We start from the raw sequence: 25,652 nt of genomic DNA on the forward strand, positions 1-25,652 counted from the left end.
TATTGTAGCTGGAGCGCTGTTTGAGACGTGTAAACCTATTTGCTAAAATGGCTTAAAATATACCGAGTGCACAGCTGATCAACATAAAACATTTAGTTTAAGCTAATTAACTCTGTTTCAGTATTTAGGAATAGTGTTTAAATAAATTGGAAGCCTTTCAAAGTGGCTGCAATAGGCCATCCTCTGAGAAACGGTGGCAGAGCTGACAGCCCTGAGGCAAGACAACAAAACCTTTTAGTTTTCATTTCTTTAGCAATTATTGCGCTCAGAAATAATAATGAAAAGACTTTAAATTAAGAGGAAATTATTTCTTGTGCTTTCTTCTTAAATAAGCCCTCTGTGTCGTTTGGAAAGACGTTTGAAACAAACTAATGCAGCTGCAGGAAAACGGACTGCACCTTTCCTGAAATGCAATTTAAGAGCAACAACGTGGCATGTTATTTTATTTTATTTCATTTTATTTTGAGAACGGGCCCTGAAAAGGGCGGATTCGTTTAAAAGCTCGGTCTGTCAATAGAAATCTTTTTATCGATTTCGTTTTCTGCACACTGACAGGCGAGCGTCCATGAACACACGCCGGATTTCTTCAGTATTATCAGCTACTTTATTCTGCAAACGGATGTTAGAGGAATATTTGTTTGATGTTTTCCTCAGAAACCACAAAAAGCTTTTTTTCCCCCCCTTGTCTTTTTTTTTTTTTTTTTGAACGCAGAGCCTTTTATTTCCCCTCTGCTGACAGGCGCATGTCCAGCCTCTTTTTTTTTTCCCCCAGTGTGTTTGCATGATATGAAATTCACCGCGGCCTGTCTGTGCTGCCTGAGTGATCTGGCACATGTGGACCATTACTAACTTCATTTGAGAAGACCTTTTGTCTGAATGTCCCCGTCAGCAAGGCAGTCGGAGGGGACGGAGCGGCGTGGCACCATCAGAGATGTTAAATCCCAACTTTTCCCCCTCCACCTTTATATTGTGACATAAATGTCTTTGACGCCACCAGTCGGCCTGTGAGCACGAGTAAAGCTGAATGATGTTGATTTTCTGCACAAAATACAATTAATACAATTGATTTTGTTCATTTTGGTGCGTTTTTTTTTTTTTTTTTTGCACCACTGCAGGTCAAATGTGAACAATATTTCATTCACAGCACCAGACAGGTAATTAGGTATTATAGTGCTGGAGCTGCAGACCACCTGCTATAGGTCTGTCCTAAAGGTGATGGGCGGAGAGGCTTCGATTTCCATTTAATTTAACCCACCAAACTGGTCCGGGCCTCTAGGCCCTTCATGCCTCTTGCAGAGTTTAGCTCTTGGAGGTCCGTTTCCCTTAAAGTGCAAGCTGCCCCGCGGTGTGTTCACCTGGAGGCTTAATATGATCTGCAGAGGGTGAAGAAAATGAACGCAGTCTATTAACAGAGGAGACTTCAGGCTGGAAACATCTGACCCTCAGAGGTGTTATCTCCTATGTAAATTAGAGAGTGTGCTGTCCCATATAAAACTAGTTAAAGTCTAGTCAGATTATAAAAAAAAAAAAACCGAAGTAAAAATAGTATTAGGTGACTTTACCTTCCTCCACAGCCCTCCTCTTGGCCTGACTCCCCCCAGACTCCCTTCTCCTTAACGGGCTCAGATCAAAGGCTGACCGGCCCCGGCGGAGACCACTAAAATCCGCCCGCTTTGTCTGCTGTTGCCAGGAGTGAGGAAGGGTGTCGGGGAGGAGGAGGAGGAGGAGGAGGTGGAGGCGGAGGAGGGGTGGCATGGTAATGAGGCTCGTTACAGAGCGACAAAAAGTCTCTGCAACTTTTCCGTTTTTTACCTCAAGTGTCCATCTCTCGTCAGATGCGCCTCTGTCAATTTTCCTGTGGATGTCTGGCTTCAGCTTCACCGCAGCAGTTTATTAGCTGATCTCCGGCCTGCTGTGGCTCACTGCAGCATATTTGCATGTGAAGGTTAGAGCACAAACAATAACCTGTCATGTATGTCAGGGTGTATTTTTTTCCCGATTCACAGTTTTAGAGGGATGGCTGGTACAGGCCTGTTTTGACGTTTCTGCCACACTGAACGCGCCTGTTTGACATCAACACCCCCACTTTCCAAATTCGGCATGTCACCCCGGGCCTACCTAGACGAGCCCGTGGGTCTTGTTTGTTTGTTGTTCTTAATTGTCCTTGAACGCACCAGACAAGACAGAGCAATAGAAAGTTTACTCGGCCGACACAGACAGTTTAAAGGAGGGGAAAAAAGTCACAGCACCTCATAAAACGAGCAGGTCTGCAGCCATGGACGGACATGAGCAGAGATCAAACCTCACACCTGCCTCTAGCAGCTAATGAGGCAGTAAAATGTTACGCCAAGTCGTTGATGGGCACCATCTTTTTTTCCTCTCCTATTGAAAATGAGATTAAACTTTCTTGGAAACGGGTTCTCGGATAGGCAGAGATCTGGGCAGCTTCGTAACTTTTCAGGCAAATAATCTGCTGCGTGTGCTGATGCGCGTCTGGCCCTCTGATCCCGCTCTGCTCTCGGTCTCTTTGTTCTGCCGCGTTCACCTGGACGCTGTCAAAATCTGAGGATCCCCCATAAACGCCTTCACGTGGGCTTCATGGAGCCCCGTCCAAATGGTGCCAAACAGCAGCCGACTTTTCTGGGACACTCCGAACTTTCGTTGCAGTTAATTTCAGGTTAAATAAAAGGAGTGTGTCGACTTCAGGATGCAGAGTTCAAAGTTTAGAGGGAAATATTAAATTCACGCTGTCCCTCTTAAACTTTTGACCTGTGATGTATTCGCATCGTTAAAACTATTTACACATTTGAAGATAATAAAAGTGAAAACCACACACTGATGTGAGAGTTTCCCATTTCCCTGCACAATCCAAAAGCAAGCTTTTGATCTGCTCCTCTCTCTCTCTCTCTCTCTCTCTTTCTCTCTCTCTCTCTCTCTCTCGCTCTCTCCCCCCGCCGTTGTTGAGCAGGTGGAGGCCCCGCACCTGCACACACAGCTGCGCGCACCTTGTTATTGGTGCCGCTGCTTGACGCACAGATGAGCGCAGCGCACAGCCAACAACACAATCCCGACAATAAACCTCTTCAGCGCCACAGTTCTCAGCCTCAGCTGTTTCACTCCTTTTTATGGGGCCACACCAAGACATGCACTATTTCTATGACTCATTTGGGACGTTCACAAGTTATTTTCTGCGTAAATTGAAAAGCAAATCAAATCTGTTTAACGATGTGTTTATTTTATTAAATGTTTTCCAAGCGGGACAGGGATGTATTTATCCCAGCCGTGTTTCCGTCCATCTCTTGTTTGTCATGCTCCGGACTTCAACATGACACCATCTAATCCAATTAAACACGATAACCCTGGACTCACGTATTATTCTCTTCTTTTTTTCCTTCAAGTTGCTGACAAGCACTCTTGGTTTTGTGTGAAAGAGGGAGTCAAGAGCCCTCTCTTAATCCCGGGCACGACTAGGAGTGATTGAAAAGTGAAAGAAACCCCTCATTGGTCCTCGAGCTTGATGGTGTTTTCTTTGTGCAGGACTCTGGCTTCTTGTTTAGCGCGGTCTTCATGCATAGCAGCCCATTATTTTCGGTCTTTACAGGGAAATCACGTCTGCACTGAGCTGGTGACAGTTATTAGTTTGTATCAGGGAGGAATCTACTTTATGGACACATAATAAATAATCACAACTAATCTGTGCCCATTAGCTTGTTAAATTGTTAAAACTTGTAATCCAAGCAGCCTGCTAATTGGGATTTAGGAAACAATTACACTATTTTTGGTGCGCTTAATTAGTCGTTTGTTTAAATGGTTTAAGCAGATTAGGCCGGTGCCTGTTACATAAAAATGACAGATAACGTCTAGTATTAATCACCTCCCTCTTATATTTTAAATTCTTACAACATAAGAAAATAAAATTAGCTGTTGAAAAATGTGTTCTTATTAAAACTGTCGCAAATCCTTAATTTGAGTGTTTCTGAGGAAAAGGCGGCGTGATTTCATTAAGCCCGAGCCGACGTAACATATTGTAGGTGTTGCAAAATGACAGGTAATTGACATTAATCCGCTCTCTCTGAGACTCAGGGGGGATCTAAAGTAAATGGGGATACGGTTAATGAAGCACCACTTGCCCTTTGAATCTCGGTCACAGTGTGCAGCGGGGAAGTTTGGAGAAACTTCCTTCGTTCAACATGCTTCCCATGCACGCATCATAAAATATGAAGAGGAGATCTATGGCGGCGATGGCGCCTCGGATGTTTAAAAGAAGAACAATTCGATCCCTTTATACTCTAGTTGGAGCGGATCCAGTGAGGAAGAAGCTCAGAGGAGGATTAGCGCATGAATATCGAACTTTTGAAGTGATGACTCAGTTTGTCGCTCTCGGTTTATTTGACATCTCAGAGTGAAATTGATGCTTGCCTAACAGGCGCTAATAATTCGCCATTGCCAGTAGCCGTCCCGTTTTCCTGCAACCACGGGGTTGTTATTATGCTTATTATAATTCATATTGGGAGTCTTCCCTATAGGAGCTGTGACAGACAGACAGAGGCCGGGTGGGGTAAGAAGGCTTTGAGAGTAAGGAGTCGCACCTCTCCTCTCCATGCGCACGCCGCTCCGTGCTACAGGGGCCTGCGTAATGAGGGCACCTATGGGGCCCTCCTGGATGGAGAGGTGTCCTAACCTCGCCACGGCCGGTCAGAATTGAGGCACCGACACCTGCGCGTCACCCCTCCTCCTACTGGCTCCCCCCGGGCTGCGCCTGCCACAGCCCCCCGATCACCGAGAGTTCATACTCAGCGCACAACTTTTGACAACGATAATGATGTGCATGGTGATGCTGAAAATCTAAGGAGGGGCTGTAGTAGGGAAATAAGGACTCTCCGTGTCTGCACAGGGGAGGGGCCCTTGCATTTCTCCTCAGGACCAATTCAGTTCTGATAGAAAAGCACCACTCTGCTGCAGCCTCCCACTGAAGTGATGAATACATAACCTGCTGGCTGGTCTCTCAATCCAGAGGAAAACAGCTCATATTCAAATGTCTGCTATAAAATCTGAAAAAAAGATCGAAACAAAAGACATAAAACGAAGCAGATTAGTTTGTATAAATACTGACATTTATAATCAGCACACATTATCTGATAAACACGGCCCACTTGAGAGTCACATCTTATGTGTGTAGACTTTCACCCAACTATCAGTCATGTTAATAAAATATCACCATCTCTCAAGGTTTAGTGTCACTAAGATGGATAAGCTTTGATAGTTTTGTGAGATATACTGTCATTTACCATGGCAAGTGTCTGCGAAGGGCCAAAAGGTGCCCATCCCCAGTGGAGCTGGCCTAATTATACAATTAGTCTTGTGATTGGGACAGTCCAGAGCTAAGTGTCCTGTGGGACAACCAGACACATTATGGCTGTCATCAGTATCTTCACAGCAAGTAAAAGAGCTCAGACAAATAAGTGTGCAGCTTATGTCCTTAAATGAGGTGGAGGGTTGTGATTTATTTCATTCAACATGTTTCACGTTACCGTTTCTGTTCCTTAAACAGAGTACCTTGATTTGGGCCCAACATCTTTTGTGCCCCACAAAGCAAAGGCGAGGAATGGAAAAGTGGATGGAGAGCTGTTTCCTGGACACCATTAATACCATAGGTCATCTTAGTATTAAATCATTTATGTCTTAAGCCTCATCTGGGGCCTCAGCAGACCAACGCCACATCTCTTTTGAAGCCATCGGTCAAATGGAGACCCCATATCTCAATCTCATTGCCTATCCAGCCATATATCCGTTCTGGCTTATCCCTGGTCAGTTGGAAAGATCAAGACGCCACATTTTCTTCTGCCCATCCAGAGCCATATCTGCCTTTTCCAAACCCAGGTCTGTGAAAGAGAATGGGTGTGGGGCTTGTGATGTTTCTGGATCCATGCAGACCCCTCCATGAAGTCAGAGGGAGGTCTTGGCTCTGCATGGTTGAGGAAGCAGTGGTGCCTCCACACTGGATACTTTACTGCTAGTGCACTGGCTTATCACGTTGGATTAGAGCTCCTACAGTGAGACTGGAAGCTGTGGATGATTGGTAACCAACTTCACCAGTTTGCCCACGATGAACCTATAGTGCCTCGGCTACGTGAAGACCCCTCAGATGTTCATAGGAGCAGCAGTCAGGAGCTTATCTGTAGCTGGTGACGATTGGCGCTTGTCTTTTGTTATTACCAAGACTGATTCTTACGTTCAGTCTGCTTGTGTTTCTTGCCTGGACTCTTCCTTTACTCGCCTGTCTTTTCCAAGGATGACCCCACTCCCCTCTCCTGAGCTGCAACACAATGATTCCCCCCTCTCTAAATGCTGACCTTCTCTACAATAAAACCAGGCGCATTCAGGCCCAACCCTCTGATGTTGCAGGTGTGATAGTTCTGCACAAATCTGGCACTGATACCAATCTTTGCCCACAATGGAGAAAGTGATGGCGAGGAAGGCGAGGCAAAGGAATGGGGGTGGATTAAAATGGTGGACTGGCGCTATGCTTTTGAAATCATTTTGATCAATCATAGATAGGTTTTTCAGATATGTTAAGTTGAAAAGGAAGGGAGATACTTGGATTTGAATTTGATTAGTGGGAATCATGGTGGTGAAAGTAATCCCTGATATATGAAGAAATCACCAGAGGCCTCTATCTGCTGTTTTTTTTGTCCCGGGTCAGTTTATGAGCATCAGCACGTCTTCAGTGACAACATGTGAAAAGTCGACAATATTATGGAGTTGAAACATATTTATTTCAAATGCAATGTGGTTGGTTTCGAATATCACATCAATTTCCATTCACCTCTGCTGATAATACTTTAAAAAAAAAACAAAAAACAAAAAAAAAACCAGCCCTTAATACAAAATGCTTATCTGAAAATAACTGAAGCAGATTAAGAGTCATGCGGGTTGTGCCAGAGATGAAGCTGTTTCTTTTAGTCCAGTCTAAAGTACCTTGTAAGCAGTATCATCCCTGGGCACAAATCAAAATATCCTACACTAAAAAGTCCATCTGGTTCTCCTTGACAGAGTATATACTCCACCATTTCCCTCCACCCTCTTCAGCACAGGTTTCCAAGTACGCTGAAGCCTACATCCTGCATTTAGAGGCTTTTAGGAAAGCCCTGTCATTCAGCAAGAGACTACTGGGGCAGCATGCTCACGCTTATCTGCACTTTAGTTTCTACTTTCTGGCCGGTGGGCTATATAAGGGCCAGGTAGCAGGGCCTGGCTCATGCGGTTGTCCGTGGACGACCTTGCTCTCCTCACCTACTGCCTTGGAGTGGCTCCCAGTCCTGGGATGGGGCTTTGGACCGGCACCAAGTCTCTACCCCCACAGATGTTACCGAGCCACCAGATATTATGTCAGTTTCTGAATGATGTATCATGCTCTTCTCAATAGCAGTGCATGACTGTAAAGTAGCCGTGATACATGGGACAACATAGGAAATCAGTTGAGTAAAGATTTAATTCAAGTGTCATAATTATGGCTGTGCTGGTGTCAGCTCATCAGTGCATTTTCTTTTTTGAGAAGAAAATGTTTCAACCGTAAAATATGAACTTATATTACATTCTTTTATAGCATTCTTTATATAATTTAAGCTGGTGCATGAAATATTTTTTCAATTGATTTAATCAATTAAAAAGCACACCAGTTATTATTATTTTTTTTTTTAAATATAATTTCTTAGTGCTGATAGTGCAAATATGTAACACATCTACAGGCCAGCCTCATGTCACCTGGTGCTGCAATTTTCCAAATAGTTTCTTTTTAATTCCTTGCTGATCAGAGGTCTTTTTTTTTTTCTCTTCCCACTTTTATGTTTATTTTTTCCACACTAAAAACTATTAACTAACTAACTATTAACTAACTAAAAATTAAAGATACTCTGGGCAAACATATTATGCTGGGACTCATCTGAAGCGTTTATATATATATATATATATATATCTATATATATATATATATATATATATATATATATATATAGGAAACTTTCTAAAATAAAACAAGGAAAAACTATTTAAAATAAGAGGAGGACAATGATAAGCTGCCATACCTGCTGACATTCCATCTTAGTGCCACTTATCTTGAGATGGAAGGTGAGAAACAACACCGTCTAAATGTCAGAGCAGGAATAAACCAATTTACCTCAGCAACACACAGTGCTGTATGCAGGTTATGATTATGTTTAATTGTGGAGGAGCATAAACCCGCAGGACACCACGGTGCCTTTAGGTTGCTCTATAGAACAGGCCAAAGCTATGACGGAAAAAACACATTTCTGTCAGTGAAATACAAAAATCATGATGTGCTCACTGGGTAATTGATTTAATGAAGTTCCTATGAAACTAAAAACCAAGTACAGGTCAGTTGAGTAACCCCCCGGCGTGCCCATTGTCAGATGTTTAACTCTCGCGCTCCTTTGGGAAAGACATCGGGGCTAATAGGTGAAACCACAGCTGCTGAAAGTTGGGCTGCAGAGGAGCGACATTCCCCCCAGACATCCGACAGTCCGAGTGGAAACCCGGACAAAGAATTCAGAGTTTCCCCCCAGCTTCCACATCCATGGTCGAGGGAGAGAAGAGTCCTTCGCCAAAAATTAGACAAGTTTGGAGACGCTCCTGCAACTCGCTGCCGGACTGTCCCCTGCAGACTGCAGTGCGTCCACTGCAAAACCTGCACTGACTGTTCGCAGAATAAAAGCTGAGTGTGCGCCTGCTTTACTGGAAGAAAAGGAAAGAGGGGGCGAAAAAAAAAAAAAAAAAAAAAAAAACCCAGCTCCGGAGGCAGTGTCGGAGTGAGAGCAACTGGACTGCGTCGCTTCCTGACTTGATCATGAAACTTAAGACAGTCAGGCAGGTAGGGAGCTCGGGAAGAGTTGGCAAAATGCCTGGATGGCAAATATGTGGCCGTTAAAAGCTGTGTGTTTGAACAACGGAGAGTTCACACTGGAAGAAAGTTTGCTGTGGATCAGACGTGTAGCTCTGCGGCTAACACACATATGCACACTTTAATGTCAGGGATGGGACGTTGCGTGTATTTGTAGGTTGCAATAATTGGGAAACGGAAGCATCGCTGAAGTTCTTCACAGCAAAGTTTGCCATTCGCCTCTGCACTGCGTGTGGGCTTGGACAGTGCGGGTCGAGGCTGAGGTGAAAAGCGGGAATGAAAATCTGAATTTCTGACTGACAAGAGATGAAGTGAACATGACCCATATTTGAGTCCAGTGCTCATCATACTGAGATCCACCAAATGGGTACAAATACACCAAATTCTCTACACAGACTCTGCCAATTCTTGTCACTCTCTTGACATATTTAGGAACAGGAGAAGTGTTTAAGTTAATATTTAATTTAAGTGAGCGAAACCGGGCCAGTGCTGTCACAAGGTGCTGCTGTTCTGCTGTATTTCATCTCAGGGCGGGGTGGTGGGGGTGGGGGGTTTGTGATGGAGGAGTGCTGGTTGCTCTTACACACCTGCTTTATTCTTAACAAAAACTAAAACCAAAGTTCAGCAATAATAATAAAAAATTGCGCCTCATTATTTTATCTCTTTCCTGCTTTATTTTTTCACAACACTGAACCCTGTCGCGTTTTCAAGGTGAGGCCAAGAAGCGCGCCGCCGTCTCAGGCGCAGGTGCTTGACCTGCATTTTTAACTGAGCCTCTTAACTTTTGTGACCAAAATGATCACTTCACAAGCCCACTTTCGTGCGCATTGTGCCAACAGCATTCAGGAGATGGATAATGCTTGTAAAGTCTGACAAGACGGCATTTGTTTTGGCTCTACGCTCGTCTGAGAAATTATCATTCAACCCCTTTAAAGGGCGAATTGAGAAGCAGCGGCGTTTTCACTGCGACTTCTTGCTTTGTCCTCTCCAAAGTGGCGTCTGCATGTCTGACTCTGCCAGTTACTGATTTGCAGGCAGTATGTTAAGGTGGCCCATGTAAGTGATTTCCACGGGCATCCCACTAAAGGAGAACAAATCGCTGACAAAGGAGCGCCTTTCCCATTCAGCAGCGTCGTTAGGACAACCAAAAAGTATTTCTCAGATAATAAGTTCTACTTCAAAGCGTTTCTCACCGAAGGGTGACTGCTTCACTCCTTTTATTAAGTCTCCCTCCTTTTAATGCCGAAGGAACTGTCTCTGGTTATTTTTCATCGTGTTTATTTTGCAACATTCATTGAGCGCCTGTTTCCAAACGGGACCTGGAGGAGCAGGCTTCTCTTCAGGCCCTTATCCCCATAAAAGTCCACGCACAAAACGAGAGGAGGCCCACAAGTGCTCATTCTCTGAATGAAGCGGCAGATAAAGTGTGTTTAGAAATGCCTGGAGGACGGCTGTAAAATTGATAAAGCTCCTCCCTTTAATACAACTCCTCAAACCTGCGCTTTTCTAAAAGCCTGGAAGGGCTGCTCGAGTGGCTCCTTTCTTGGGCTGCAACATTTGCTGAATATTAGAAACTGTTTGCACTCCAGCGCTGATCAAGTGTGCACATTGTGGCCACAGTCCCAGCATCCTCCAGGCTGACCTGAGTCAAGTGTCTTAATTGCTGCAGCGCGGAAACACAGAATCATTTTCAAGGTGTGTGTGTGTGTGTGTGTGTGTGTGTGTGTGTGTGTGTGTGTGTTTTAACAAGGTTAGGGTTTGTTTGTTTTTCATCACCTCAATATATCAAATTCTCACCAGGCAGATGCAACCAGGGTGTGTGCGGTTTGCGTGTCATCCACCTGCCAACGGTGCATTTGTGGCAACACACATTTCTGGAGAGGGTCCATCCTGAGCTTTGATTATAGTTCATTTAGTAGCAGTTAGTGTTTTTCAACCAGACACATTCAAATGCGAGCGTCTCACTACCCAATTGCCATAGAAATCCTAACGCACCATGAAGACTGTCAGAGCGGCCAGCCTTCCTCTCAGAAGCTGCAGCCTTTGAAGTGGTGCAGGACTCGCGTTGGTCAATTTAATTCTATAGACTGGACAGGCAACTCTTTGAAAGTGAGATTGTGCGTTTTAATGGAGGAAATAAGAGGGGGAACTTGTTTTATACACTCTATACAAGGCCTGGCTTATTGTCAGATATCTTTTATCTTTTATTTTTCCCATGAATGATTCATGCCTCGGCTGCTTTGTGCTGTCGCGCCTTTCAGAGGTAGCGCCATCAGGGGGCTATAAGTTTTCCCATTAGCTCAGTGATTAGTTTATACCAGCCTCCTTGGCCCGTTATAGGCCTATTTCTGCGATAACAGCGGATATTTTATAGAAATGTTAGGCCAGGAAGTGAACAGAGCTACTTTTTTTTCCGTTTGAGGTGAGAATGACATTGATGTTTTGTTGCATGTCACATAAAAAATGTAATTATTTGACAATAAATATAAAGCTTCTTAAAATATATTTAATAAGCAGCTGGCAATCTCATAATCACCAGAGTCCATCTGAATGGATTTGTAGCCAAACATGATTCTCTAATATCCTAAACTCTTATTAATCAACTTTATTCATAAATCAGGATTTGACACTTGTTAATTATTTGCTGTATATGTCCTTTTTTTTTTTTTTTTTTAAATTTTATTGTTTTATCATGAAATTCATATTGTAAATTTAAACAGCAAGGGTCTGCACAATCAGAACTGATTCATCTCTTTTTTAATCCATCATGTCCAACGGCACCATGCACCTCAAAGAGAAAGACAGATCACTACAAAAGGCATGCAAGGAAGGGACTTTTCACATTACACAGCTTATTCAAGTCAACGTTTTCTTCTTTTACAGACCACAATTAAAAATCAAAAAAAGTCAACAAAACATGAAAGTAAAACTGGGGGGAAAAAATGGGGAAAAACAAAAACAAAAACAAAAACAAAACCATCAGCAGGGTACTATGCATCACCAAAACTGATATTATTATTCTTTGGTGTTCCTGTAATTCCAGTACAACATTGATACCAGCAAATAAATTACAATGTACAAAACAACATTTTTTTTTAATTAAACCTACACAACATTCACAAGCATCAGTACAATTACATATATACAAATCCTACAGGGTCAAAGCCTGTCAGTGTAGACATTTAGGGTCTCAAGGGACTTACTCGTACTCTGTAACGAGCATAACACTTGTGTATTTTGCATAAAATATAGTCTTAAATAGTTCTTAAATATTACAAAATTCCATCCAAACACATGTATTGTATAAATCTGAAAAGGTAAATGAGGACCCTTAAGACACTCAAATGTTTGCCTCCCAATTTTTTTCCCCCCCTCACTGGTTTATCAAAGCTTGTACCACACCCTTAAGAAAATAACATGAAATTAAAAAAAAAAAAAAATCCTCTAGATTCTTTCCATTAACATTTGTTGCCACATGTGGGTAAGGAGCAGTACCGTTTGTTTGCCTTAAATGTCTGGAATATGACAGTGATGGATAGCAGGCCAGTTATTAAACTGCAAGGGGATGATGGGAGGCCACATGAAAGATGTCATTTCAGCACACCAGTTGAGTCTGAAGTCATGCAGTTAATTAAAGGCTGCATATTGCTAAAAGATGGTTCTATTCAGCGACTCGTTTGCCCCTTTCAAAGACGATTTTTTTTTTCTTACTTTTAATTTCAGCTGTAATGTCGGTGTGAAATGTTTTATTCTGGCAGTTGTGATCTACATCTGAAGAAAGGTCAGGGGTCACCTCAGACGAACGTGCTCTTAGGCCTGCATTGCATCCACGTTGAGCACAGTGGTTTGATAATACTACAGTGAAAATAACCGATCGATAGGACCTGTCCCAAGCGCGCGGGCCTGCCATGGACGCGCACGCTTTATCGGGTCAAGTGGATGACGAGTCTGCCAGGTCACGTGGTTGTAAACAGGGCATCAGAGCATTGTCCTTGGGTCTGAATTTCTGAAAGAGTCCTCGTCGTCTGACTCTGACGTTGGCACATCGCTGGAGGGGGTGTGGAGGTGGTTGGGCCCCCCGCTCCCCTGGCACACATACCACTCGTTGAGGTTGGTGACCTGAGGGGAGAGGTTCGTGGAGCGGTTCCTGTGCGGCTCGGAGCTGGGCGAGAGAGGGTCTCCGAGAGGGTTCGTGGAGGAAATGTAGGTGACGTTGGTGGAAGGGGGCGGCGGGGACTTGCAGTGCACTTTCATGTGCTTCCGCAGCGAGCTCGGGTGCGTGTAGGATTTGTCACAGCCGCGGACCTTGCAGTAGTAAGGCTTGTCACTGGTGTGGACGTGGGAGTGCTTTTTGCGGTCGCTGCTGTTGGCGAATTTTCTGTCGCAGCCATCAAACTCGCACTTGAAAGGTTTCTCTCCTGCAAGAAATGAGAGACAGGTGCAGACAGTGTCACGTGCAGTAAATGACATCGCCTAGAAAAAACTGTCATGCAAGAGTCTACAGAGCTGCCATTTACATTTTCAGCCACACCACAAGGCTGGGAGGGAAAATGAATTCCCCATATCTCCTAAAACCCACTGAACCACAGCTTCTTATCATACCACCTTAAATAAATACAACGCAAGGGTCATTTCTCATGAGGTGCTCGGTGTGGCAGCGTACACCTCTCCACTGGGGCTTCCTCCTCAACCAGAGCTTATTCACCAAACACCTACAACTCCACACCCACTTGTCCAATGCATTTTCCAGTGTGAACATGTGCAACGTGCCTTTAGGCCTTCTGCTTACATGTATGTGTGGATGTGGTGGGGGCAGAGAGGGGGCACTCAAGAGACCACCAGGAGTCGTTTATGTACCGTGGTTATAACTCATCACACACACACACACACACACACACACAGTCACACAAAAAATGGAAAACGTGCATTAAAAAATAAAATGTGAAATTGTGAATTAAGATGAGGTGTGCGTTTTCAAAATGCTAAACAATAAAGAAGGTGACTCCCTGATGACTTATATTTTTGGTAGATTGCTTATTGGTGTCCCTGGGGATTTTACATCATCCAGTAAGGTGCAGAGGCCTCTCCATATTGGTGGCAAAAGGCCAAAATTGAGCTTTTGCTTAGGCAAAACACGACTCTCGGGCTATGTAATTAGAACAAAAATCAGCTCTCGACATTAGAGCTCGATCGTGAGACACAAACGTTGTGGAAAGTTGGTCTGATGAGACTCACAGCCTCGAACTTAAAGCACAAAACATTTGATCGGGACGCAGTTGTTTTGGTTCGACGTGTAACCGGATTTCACTTCTCAGCAGACAGGGGTCATAGCCCATAGCTCTTACTCCAGTACGTGCTGAGTAAAGCAGTGCTCAAAGCTAATAAACCAAGCATTTGTCGTGTGTTAAGATATCGTGAACCATGTGCAAACACTCGCCGATGTAAAAACGGAGCTTTTGCGTAAAGGTCCCACGCCTGAGGATAATTACATTTACGCGTGTTCTAGCGCTGTCCTGCATGTACGTAAGCACGTTTTACAAATGATATGCCCTAATCCTCTCACGCCTACTGCAGGCGTCTCGGCGAGTAAAAAAAAAAAAGTTTATATTCAAGAAGGGAAATGAAACACGTTTACTCACTGTGCGAATGCGTCACTGAATAAAAAAAATAAAATAATAAAAAAACGTGTATTTTCTCGTGTGCGCAATTACGCGCGGTCGCACCGTCCATCCGCTTAGGATGCGAGTAGCAAGAAGAGGTCGATATTTTTCACACTCACATTTACACAATTAGACGTACTGACCTGTGTGAGTCCTCTTGTGAATCTTCAAATTCTCCGAGCGGGCGAACACTTTCCCGCAGCCCGGGAAGGGACACGGGAAGGGCTTTTCTCCCGTGTGAACTCGGATGTGATTGATCAGTTTGTACTTCGCTTTGAAAGCCTTTCCTTCCCGTGGACATTCCTCCCAGAAACAGACGTGGTTGCTCTGCTCCGGTCCCCCGACATGCTCCACCGTGACGTGGTTGACCAGTTCGTGCATGGTGCTGTAAGTTTTCGAGCAGGGCTTTTTTTGATTTTGCTCCTGGTCAATCCACTTGCAGATGAGCTCTTGCTTTATGGGCTGCCGCATGTATCTTAAAAACGCCCCCGCCGCTCCGTGAGGAGCAGAAGCGATGTTCACATTGAGGTTCATGGAGTTGTAGCTGTGGAGAGAAGAGGGTCCATAGTGCTCTGGCCTGTGCCCGAAGTGCTCTGGCCTGCCGTAGATGTCCCCCGGTATACCCAGGCGCATCTGCCCATTGAGGGCATGGTGGTGGGCACCTGGGGACGCCTGGTCGTGAAGTCCAGTGAAAAGTGAATGGGCCCCACTTTCCGTGTGCCCATAAGCACCTGTTGGGGAGATGAACATGCCATGGTGATGAGGGGAGGAGGCGGAACTATGCTGGTCGCCAAGTGCATGCATAGCAGAGGCTGAGAGTTCTCTCCTGAGGATGAAGTCCCTGCTGCTTGAGTAGCCTGAGTGGGGGTGAGCCACGGGGAAACCAACTGTGGTCTGAGCAGAAGTGAAAGATGCCGCGGTCTGGGCTTCGGGATGGCTCTGAATGTGCTGAGATGGGCTAAGTTTGAGAGCATTTGTCTGTGCCATGTGCTCTGGTCCAAATGGAGTGAGTGCCACTCCGGGGTCGTTGCCCAGCTCCCCAGGGTGGAGGTGGGCATGGTGGGAGAGAGGGTGATGCCCCCCTAGCCCCGGGAAGCCTGTCATATTCTGATGAGGAAGGGGTTGAGTCGCTGCCAAATCCGCTAATCTTATCGCCGGATTCCTCTTGCTTAAAGGGGGTTCCATAACTACACTGACAAGTCCATCCGCACTCACCGCAATTGTTTTTCACCACACCACGCTCTCTAAAACATTAGGAAAATATGTATATAAGGGGTCTATAAGTTCTTTTGTCCGGCGTCTAACTCTGCTTGCTCCTTTTCCCACTCTGTCCTCAAGCGATTGGCAGAACATACAACAGTTGGAGGACACAGTGGGGAATACAGTTTAGAAATGGCACTGCGGGTATTGGACGGATTTCGGTGACTGGCAGTTAGGAGAACGAAGCGATTGGCTGTCGTTCAGCGCAGGGGCTCAGCAGGGTTCCGCCCCCTCACTCTCTTTATCGCTGTTGACTCCAAAAAGTTGTACTCACAAAGTTACTAGCGGATCTGTTTGTGTGGCTTTCTGTTTACCGGTGCTGGCGCATGTGGATGACCGAGATGTCCGTTTATGTGATAAATGCAGCCTAGAATCTCTGGTTTGGTTTGTCCAAGCGTTTTACTATTGATTTGATGTCACCATCGGAAAAACAAGGGGGGAAAAAGGAAAAAAAAAAAAAAAAAGCAGCCCGCTGCTGGTGGATGGATGTGTGACCAGTGTAAAATATGTGACCAGTGTAAAGATGTGCAAAGAAGACAAGAGTGATGGCGCAAAGTTTGTCTGTTTGCTATTTATCCTTGTTTTGTTTTTGTTTTTTTAAATATATATATATGCAACTCTTAAGACATGATTGGTCAGGAACATATGAAAAAAGCATCTGTGTAAAGACGCTGCATTGCTTAATTAAACATTTTTACTAAAAAAAAAAAAAAAGAAAAAAGAAAAAAAAAGGAATTACCGGAAAAAAGTAAATTACGTAAATAAATAAATAAATAACATGAGAGTCTGGTTTGTTTTTAAGTGTTGCTCATTTTAACCCTGTTCTCCCTGCCGCAGCTGTTACTCAGTGTTCCAGGAATATGATTCATTTTCTTCGTGCGGTGATAGAAATAACAGCCCATGACTACTGCACTTAAATTTAAAGAAGCTTTAAATGGAGTTTGTTTTAGGCTGTCATCCCAATCACACAAAAATGCTGAAGTTAGGAAAACCAATAAAACTACTTATTTGTTCAGACATTTTTCCACAATGCCTCAATAAAAACTCCCATTAAAATGATTTCTCTTGGCTGAAATACATTAGAAGTTAGAGCAGACCTGAGCGTGCGTTCTAAACGTGCAACAGTGAAGTAAGACAGCAGCATGACAGCCCGCAATCATTTTTATTTCAGTCAATGTTTCGACCTGTTAAAGGTGTCATGCATTTTCTTTTTCCCTCCCTCTGCACGTCAGCTAACTATTATTTACCATCGTTTTGTGATCCAGCTCATAACTGAGGCTGTCAGACACTTGTTAAACCGCGTGCAGGTCCACTATGACGGATCACGCCATTTGAGTCCCTGTTGACAACAGGACACGTATCTGTCATTGGTATGTCTTCATTCAGACACCTTTCCAATCGATTTGTGATAGCTGGCCTCAAACTACAAATCACCGTCTCGTAACTTGAAGCGGAGCTGCCTTTAAAAATGCAAAAGTTAAAATCAAGGAATCAGCGCCACATTTGCCCTCTCATGATCAGCTTTGAGAATTGATTTCCATCGTGATGGAGAGGAAAGGGTTTCCGTTTTATAAGCCTGTTGCACATGCTGCTCTCTTGAAACTGATTTATGAACTTGATCATCAGTAGCTGCAAAAAAAAAAAAGGAAAAAAAAGAAAAAAAGCTTTGAATCGAGGTTTCATGCATGTCCAGACTTCTAAAATAAATATATAATGTATTGTAGTCTGACAAAATATAATAACAAATATACATGTATGAATTTATAGCTAGACGTGCTTGTTTAATTGGTCTCTGCGCTGGGATTGATCTTATTTATTGCTTTTTCACATCTGCTCATTTTTGACGTTATTTCCTGTCATATTTGTATTTTTATCCGAATTAAAAAGTTACTGAAACAGTTCAGCCATGACCACACGCCTGGGCCGTTTTCTCTGGCATTTTGTTAAATAAATAAAATATGGCCAGCTCCAATGAGAGCTTCTGGAAACCCATAAAACACAGAGCAGCAGTGGGTGCATTGTTTATGATTTGTTTAAGGGCCCCTGTTTCATACACATTGAGTGAAACTGCACATTAAACGGGTCCTGAAGAAGAAGAAGAAAATGAAGAAGAAGAATTCTATTTTTGATGAGAAACCAGTAACCAGGGTTACTGTCCCTGTTGCTTAACCGTGACAATTTGAATGTCATGCACGTGGCACTTTATTGCATTTTGACGTCAGATGAATGAAGATTAATTTTTATAACGCATATTTTTCCATTATTTAAATTAATAGAGGGGACTTTGAACTTTCCTGAAGGAATGGGTTAATTTCTACTGCCTTGCAGCTTCCAAATTACCCGGAGCTGTCGATGCCTTAGACGGAAGAGGGGGACATCTTAAACCCCTCTCTCTCCCTCTCCCTCTTTAAAACAAAGACGCTTTGTCATAAACAGGGTTATTTTACCAAAAGGAGTCAAGAGGGCAACATATGTGGTCTTAACGGGTCAGAGGTCAAACATCCATGAAACACAAGGTCACAGAAGCCACACTAGTAACCTTCCAGTGTGTCAACATATTGATATTGTCAGATAACAGAGAGGAGAAATACGCCTTTGGCCCCCATTGTAACACACAGGCAGAGCGCCCTTATGTGATGAAGACTGCTGCCTTTATCGATAAAGGCGGTGTTACTTTGTGTAAGCTCAGGCTTCACATCTCATTCTGGTTAATATTTCAGCTGATTTATATTTTAAATGTGTAGGCCATGTCCAAGTGTGTATCACTGATTCTAAAACCTGTTGAAATACTGGTCTTTGGGGGACTTTCAATAGGCTGGACCCCCTTTCTTCCCCAAGCAGAGGGGGAAACCCGCAGACATGTGCATCTACCCGATAGATTTTTTTTTTTTTTTTCCTTTTTTAATTTTCTTTCTTTTTTTTCCTATCTGGGGAAGGTTTTGTGGTTTTCCCGAGAAATAAAGAACTTCTTATAGGGGTCGGCAGACGTGACTTTGAACTTGGATCAGCTCCTGCGTTTCCTGTGGCGCGGCTTGAAATAGACTTGGAAGAATGGGACACACAACGCTCAGCCTGTCCCACTCTGAGCGAAGAGACGCACAATTTCAAAAAAGTTTTTAAACGTTTCCCTCGCCTTCACCACGATTTGTCGCGTAGAGAGCGCCGGGGAGCTGCAGACAGACAGACAGACAGACAGACAGACAGACAGAGGGCTTGTGTCATGGAACGGGAGTACCTACTTGTGGGATTTTGATTTGGTGAAAATGTAAGTAAACTTCCTTTGACTTGTGCGTGAATGAGCAGCTGTGCTGTATGGCCTGTACATCCTCATTTGCACGCAGATTCAGCGCATGCTTGGAATGGAAAGTTGCCAATAAATGAGGCAAATCTTAGTAAAAAAAAAAATGACTTGGGAACCAAAAAGGGGAATCTCATGGAGTAAATGATGTGGTTAACAGGGTAAAACTGTGTCTGCATGGCTGCAGCCTATTGTTTCCTTCTGGGCATCATTTGGGGGCTAAAACCAAACATCACACAGCGCCATGCTCACAGAAGGCACCGGAACATCTTAACTCAATATGAAGTGAAAAACATCCGACTTTAATTGCTAAAACTTTATTACAGTGAGTCCAGGCAAGGCTCGACCTTACAGGTCACTAATGGTTAACTTGGATCTGAGCGCAGTTCACCACCATAGCATGTAACTTAATTGCTGTGGTGAATGTGAGAACCACCGAGGAGGCAGAACCAGCAACATATGGAACCATTAAAGAGAACCAACAACAACCACTGGCGGTTGCCAGTGTGAGCACTGGAGCACCACTAAAGGCCCAGTTGTGGCTCTACAACCAGTGAAAAACCACTGGACTCCATATGAAGCCACACATGCTTTTTCAGCTGTGGAGAATTAAGTGGCGAGAGTTTCGTCAGATTTTAATGATTCTAAACTTTAACGTAAAAACAGAATACCGCATATCAGCATTTATGTAAGACATGTGTGTGATATGTTTAATTAGAACAATTCATTAGAATTTGCTCTGATACTTTTTTCATCTTAAAAAAGGAGAGGTTTTACACCCACTGCATTAAACGTGCTTTACATTAGTACATCAATATCTGGTTTGCATAATTCTTGTTTATTTATTTGTTTATTTACCCCCACCCCCACCCCTACTGATGCATTATTTCAGTACTTTGCAGGTCAATAAAATAATTGAATATTCAAACAGTGCATACTGCTTTAAAGGAGCCTGGCGTCGCGTCCTGCATATCATGCGCTATCAGCGTCATTTTAGATATCATGCTGGTTAATTGCAAGCCCTATATCTAATAACACGGCTCTGTGTAGGCTGCTATAGCCCATTATTGTCTCACTTAATGTAAAATACGCAGAGCTGTTGCACTGCATTTAAATTCAGCAACAATTCCCTCACCCACCACTCTGATGAACTTTCCCCCCTCGATCCAAATATTTGTGTCTACCTCCACTCTTACTATTTCTTATCAGACAACAGTTTTATCTCTTAAACATACCGCAACTCGGCACGTATTGCACATAAACAACAAAAACACAAAAACATGTTCTCTCCTCTCCTCCTCTCTTGTCGTGATCCTTTCGCTCTTGCACCCCCCCCCCCCCAGCCCCCAAATCTTCTCCTAAAAGTAGGCGGTAATTATTAGTGGAAAATGGCGTTGCACTATTAAGTCGCCAAAGCGCTACCTGCTATTGGAGGGGCACCTGGGATTGATGAGGCGCAGTGGCCAATGAGACTGCGAGGAACGAATGAACGGGCTCCAGTTAAAGGGGGCGGAAGAAGAGGTAGAGCCAGTCCACGGAGAAACAGGGACCCTCCGCGATAAACACAGGCGAGCCAGAGAAATAAATACAAACCCACTCGGAAACAGCGTTTTTTGAGATGCTCCGGCTACTCTCGCCCTGTGTGCGCAGAGGACACCTAGTAAGATAATTATTTAATTCTTCGAGTGCATTTTAACGCGGCCAACTGTCGCAGTGAAGAGAAGAGGACGCAAGGAAACTCCTCACTTCGTGACATTTGGATTTTTGCGGCACAAGTTAACTAGAAGTAAATTCAGTGTTCGATAAGCAGAGCTGATTTTATTTTTTCCTCATGAGCGGAGCAGCGGTTTGAAGCACGCCTGATATGGTGTTTCCAAGGTTGGAAGTTGAATCGTTGCGCGCCAGCATCATCTGATTTTTTTTTTTTTAACTTATTTTCTGTAGCTCTGACCCCTGCGCTGATTTAAACAACAACAAAAAAAATTTTGCTCACTGAAATTATGTTACTGGATGCTGGTCACCAGTTCCCCGGACTGGGAGTAGGGTCATTTGCCAGGCATCACTCAGCGAGCGAGATGCAGGAGAGAGACTTGAGTTTGGCACAAAATAGCTTTGTAGACTCGGCACACATGGGTGCGTTTAAGCTGAACCATGATCTCTCTCCGGGACAGAGCTCTGCCTTCACCACCCAGGCGCCGGGCTACCCCGCTGCGGCGCTGGGGGCTCACGCTGCCCATGTCACGTCGTATGCAAGCTCTCCTTTCAACTCCACCAGGGACTTTCTCTTTCGCAGTCGTGGCTTCGGAGAATCCTCTCCGGCGAGCGGCCAACATACTATTTTTGGCCCCACGGCGGGATCCCTTCATCACTCCCACACAGACACTCAAGGCCACATTCTGTTCCCCGGAATCCACGACCAGCACGGGTCCCACGGATCCCCGAATGTCCTGAACGGGCAAATGAGGCTCGGACTACCGGGAGAAGTTTTCGGACGCTCCGACCAGTACCACCAGGTTTCCAGCCCGAGGACCGACCCGTACTCGGCGGCTCAGCTCCACAACCAGTACGGCTCCATGAATATGAACATGGGGATGAACATGGCAGCCCACCACCACCCCGGTGCCTTTTTCCGCTACATGAGGCAGCAGTGCATCAAGCAGGAGCTCATCTGCAAGTGGATCGACCCCGAGCAGCTCAGCAACCCAAAGAAGTGTTGCAACAAAACTTTTAGCACCATGCACGAGTTGGTCACGCACGTCTCGGTGGAGCATGTCGGTGGACCGGAGCAGACCAACCACGTCTGTTTCTGGGAGGATTGCGGCCGGGAGAGCAAACCATTCAAGGCGAAATACAAACTGGTGAACCACATTCGAGTGCACACCGGGGAGAAGCCTTTTCCATGCCCCTTCCCCGGCTGTGGAAAGGTCTTCGCACGGTCGGAAAACTTGAAGATACACAAGAGAACACATACAGGTAATTATCACAACACAGTGAAGTCTTTTTTTTTCTTCTGTGGTTGATATTTATTTCAATAGTAAGATTGGTGCCTTTGTTAGTAGACGTGCATGTACATTTATTTCGCTGTTGTAAATATGCGCCTTGCCAAACACAAATGAGGATCTAATTATCAGCGGCTATTTTGGGTTGCTAAAGTAGATAGATCAGTAGAAACAAGTCAAAGTAGATTTAGGAGCACGTCCAGGAGAGAGAGGGCATGCTTTAGCGGGACCGTTTCTCCATTGCACGGCTACACCCGGCTCATTGGAACAATTCATGTGGCGTAAAACATTTTCCAAACGTGTAGAAAAACGTTTTAACCGCCTCTGTCGGTGTGTTATCATTCTGGGTAAACTTTAAAAATGGGTCAAAGGGGACAGTTGGAGGCGCGTTGCGTGAGAGTAACCAGGCTGGTAGTAAATCATATCAGTTGGTTTAATGTAGCTTGTTTTCGATGCTGCGCTTTTAGAGCGCACACTATTCCCCTTTCCATATAGATTTTCCTCAGCCTGCTTTGGCCTTAGAGAATTTTTTTTTTGCACTAAATTTCCAATCGATGTGTAAATCCTGTCTGTTCAGGAGTTGTGTGTATCGTGGTTCTGGCTTCGCCGAGCACAGCACCAGCAGTACTGTATGTGCGTAACGAATGCCTTTTGTTTTCTCGTGCGTCCCTTTGATGGGTGCTGGACAGGGACATTACCAGCCTTTCACATTTGGACTTATTTTCTTGGGAAATACATTATGGTGCCGTGCCATGAAATTGGTCAGGTGCTAATTAGATTTTTATTGTCTCCCAGCAAATGGTTCGCCTCCTGCAGGCCCGCTGAGGACGGCCCTGTCCCCCTCTCCCACCCCCTCCAAATCACTATGCGCATTATTTAGGCTAAATAAGATGTAAGCGACTCCCTCGTCTCATTTGAAAATATGCTTTAAACTCATTTGGGATCATGATACGAGTTGTTTTAAATTGCTGCGATTTTAGGGAACACGCCCACAGTAGCTTACTGTACACTCTCAACTTTTTTTTTGCGTTTGAATTTTACGCATCCAGAGCGCTGCACAGCACCTAGTTCAGCCCGAGGCATTACTCAGGAAAAAAAAGTCTGACCGTGTTTCTTCCTATTTAACTTTTCTTTATTTCCCCTGCAGGAGAGAAGCCGTTCCAGTGTGAGTTTGAGGGCTGCGACAGAAGATTTGCAAACAGCAGCGACCGAAAGAAACACATGCACGTCCACACGTCGGACAAGCCTTATCTCTGCAAAATGTGTGACAAGTCTTACACACATCCCAGCTCTCTACGAAAACACATGAAGGTAAATACGCGTGTCAGGAAATGCGCGTGTGTGTCAGGCCTTTAAGCACACATATGATTCTAGATGTGCACCATTCATTCCCATCTCGATCCTTTTTAGTCAAGCTCATGTTGGATTGTGAATAAAATCTCCGCCTTTGCATTTTTTTCAGGTCCACGAATCCTCGCCACCAGCATCAGACTCATCACCAGCAGCCAGCTCTGGTTACGAATCCTCCACACCTCCAGGCCTGGTGTCTCCCACCACCGAGACCCAAAGCAACACCACCCTGTCCCCAGCCTCAGCTGTGCACAACACCACCAGCCACAGTGGCCTATCCTCCAATTTCAGTGAATGGTATGTGTAGGACTAAGCTGAAATGAAGCAACACACACTCATTTCACAGCACTGGACCATCCAGCAGGAGATTGGGACACGTGCACACAAGAGGCACACAAACATTTGTTTATTTTTTATTTTATTATTTTTGATTCACCAGGGAAGATGACGATTACCAACAGAGGAAAATATGTATAATAGTCGAGGTGTATTTCATATTGTAAATAATTACTAAAAAGCCCACTTTCCCATTGGTTGTGATAGTTTGTCAGTCTTTGGTGTATAGATGTTCCTTCAATGGTAGCTATTTCTCTAACCGGACTTTTAGTGCACATATTACGCTAAAATTGTACCATAATGTTGAATATTGTGATCCTAAGGCAAATTGATTGTACTATACTAAACATCTATAAACTGGAAAGAGTGCCAAAGTTAACATTTAACTCAAACAGACCACAATATTATGCTTGTGAATGTATATTTTAGTTTGCTGGGCTTAACTTGTGATGTTTTGTGCTTTGCAAGTTTGAATTGTGAAATACTATCTGGAAGATTGTGAGGAAAATAAACGTTGTGCCGTTCGATTTTATGTAACTACACCATTCTTTTGTAAATATCAACTGCCGTATTTATCCATTTGTAATTAAATTATGGTATTTACTTGCTACAGATGAAACAGTATTTATAAAGAATGTTTCTTTACTATAAATATGTACAATTATGAGCTAAACATGGGCAGTTGTTTCGTTATGTGCTTTTGTTCAAAGTTTTAAGAGGTGTTTTCTTCCTTATTGTGATAAGAATTTTACTGCATACAAATATAATAAAAGGTGTTGCAAGTGCTACATATTTCCTTTGCTTTTTCATGCTTTCTATCTTGTCGGTTGCTGGTTGCAGTTAAGCGAGTGACGTCTTTGTTTTGGAGGCATTTCGCCTGTTTTGGGGAATTAACCGGGCATTCTGAGGAAGGTTTGTTCCGTCTCAGACTTTGTAATCTAGTCGTCAACTGCTGATGAATTCTTCATGCTCTCAGTTCTTGTCTTTAGGCTAAAGAACATTACAGTGTTTTACCTTAAGCTTTGCAGAGCTCGCTTTCCAGGCCCTATAGACAAGGTGGCTGTTGTGGTGATAAAATGAACAGAGGTTTGGGGAATTGAAGTGAACTGCGTGCATGGTCAGAATGGTATGACTGACTGTTTTTTTTTTGTTTTTTTTTAAAAAGAAAATCTTTGAGAGTTTTAGAAATTTCAGTGAAAAGAAAAGCCAAGCAAACGAAGCATTTTCATTGTGCACACTCAGCACAGTCACTGCATGTGTGTGTCTGTCAGTCTGCTCATTTAGGGAACACAGCAAAGCGTTTTCCCTCCATATATCCCATCTTGTCACTTTATATTTTCCCAAGTCAGAGTGTATTTGAAAACACACAACATGAATGCATCCCCCCTCCTCACCCCTTCCCCCCACGCTGGACACTTCACTGCACAGGAGTTGGTGAACTTGAACTTGACTCGGCTCATAGTCTCAGAGAGCTTCTTCGTGCTCGTGCTGTAGCCAGTTATGGGAGATGGCCATATGTCTGTGTAGTTCTGTTATTAATTTAGATGGTTTTAAGAACGCTTCAGGCGTGTTTGTTCTAATTTGATGTTTTGTAGTGCTGTGAGTAAAGATAATGACATAGATTGCCGCCAGTGAACGGATCTGAGGCTCTTTGAAGAGCAAATATCACAGTCCGAGTAGGCCTACGCATAAATTAAGGCTGCAGATGAATTAAATGGGCTAGAGAAAAATAACTTAGGTGTTTTACTACCGGCTGCTTGTTTTGCAGACACTGGCCTCGCCAAACTGCGCATGCCTTGATGTGAATAAGTCACTGTCGTTATTGTTACATG

The 25,652-nt window shown here is 44.0% G+C and overlaps 2 protein-coding genes and 1 long non-coding RNA gene across 4 annotated transcripts in view; 2 read left to right on the forward strand and 1 right to left on the reverse strand.

Moving 5' to 3' along the window:
- Nucleotides 1-11,657: 11,657 nt before the first annotated feature.
- Nucleotides 11,658-15,923, reverse strand: zic5 (Zic family zinc finger 5). Its single transcript, XM_076746582.1, has 2 exons — nucleotides 14,721-15,923; nucleotides 11,658-13,335 (listed from the first exon to the last, which is right to left on the reverse strand). The coding sequence occupies exons 1-2, from the start codon at nucleotides 15,760-15,762 to the stop codon at nucleotides 12,896-12,898; spliced, it is 1,482 nt and encodes a 493-aa protein (XP_076602697.1). The 5' UTR covers nucleotides 15,763-15,923; the 3' UTR covers nucleotides 11,658-12,895.
- A 2,983-nt stretch (nucleotides 15,924-18,906) lies between these two features.
- The window catches only part of LOC143330228 (uncharacterized), a 93,208-nt gene continuing 86,462 nt past the window's right edge, over nucleotides 18,907-25,652 (forward strand). The window contains exon 1 of one of the 2 annotated variants that reach the window (XR_013077943.1): nucleotides 18,907-19,102. This is a non-coding gene — a long non-coding RNA (uncharacterized LOC143330228). The remainder of the gene's footprint in view (nucleotides 19,103-25,652) is intronic. The other variant, XR_013077942.1, reaches the window with a different exon arrangement.
- zic2a (zic family member 2 (odd-paired homolog, Drosophila), a) lies at nucleotides 20,665-24,612 on the forward strand. The gene is made up of 3 exons (XM_076746583.1): nucleotides 20,665-22,108; nucleotides 23,282-23,445; nucleotides 23,597-24,612. The coding sequence occupies exons 1-3, from the start codon at nucleotides 21,136-21,138 to the stop codon at nucleotides 23,789-23,791; spliced, it is 1,332 nt and encodes a 443-aa protein (XP_076602698.1). The 5' UTR covers nucleotides 20,665-21,135; the 3' UTR covers nucleotides 23,792-24,612.

Source organism: Chaetodon auriga, chromosome 13, assembly GCF_051107435.1.
Source record: "Chaetodon auriga isolate fChaAug3 chromosome 13, fChaAug3.hap1, whole genome shotgun sequence".
Classification (NCBI taxonomy): Eukaryota; Metazoa; Chordata; class Actinopteri; order Chaetodontiformes; family Chaetodontidae; genus Chaetodon; species Chaetodon auriga.

What these genes read in the sequence shown, in the direction of transcription:
- zic2a (XM_076746583.1), top strand. Translation starts at nt 21,136, where the DNA reads ATGTTACTGGATGCTGGTCACCAGTTCCCCGGACTGGGAGTAGGGTCA. An exon ending in ACACAAGAGAACACATACAG is followed by an intron (nt 22,109 to 23,281) that starts GTAATTATCACA and finishes TTTCCCCTGCAG; the next exon opens with GAGAGAAGCCGTTCCAGTGT. An exon ending in CTCTACGAAAACACATGAAG is followed by an intron (nt 23,446 to 23,596) that starts GTAAATACGCGT and finishes CATTTTTTTCAG; the next exon opens with GTCCACGAATCCTCGCCACC.
- zic5 (XM_076746582.1), bottom strand. Translation starts at nt 15,762, where the DNA reads ATGGAACCCCCTTTAAGCAAGAGGAATCCGGCGATAAGATTAGCGGAT. An exon ending in TCACAAGAGGACTCACACAG is followed by an intron (nt 13,336 to 14,720) that starts GTCAGTACGTCT and finishes CATTTCTTGCAG; the next exon opens with GAGAGAAACCTTTCAAGTGC.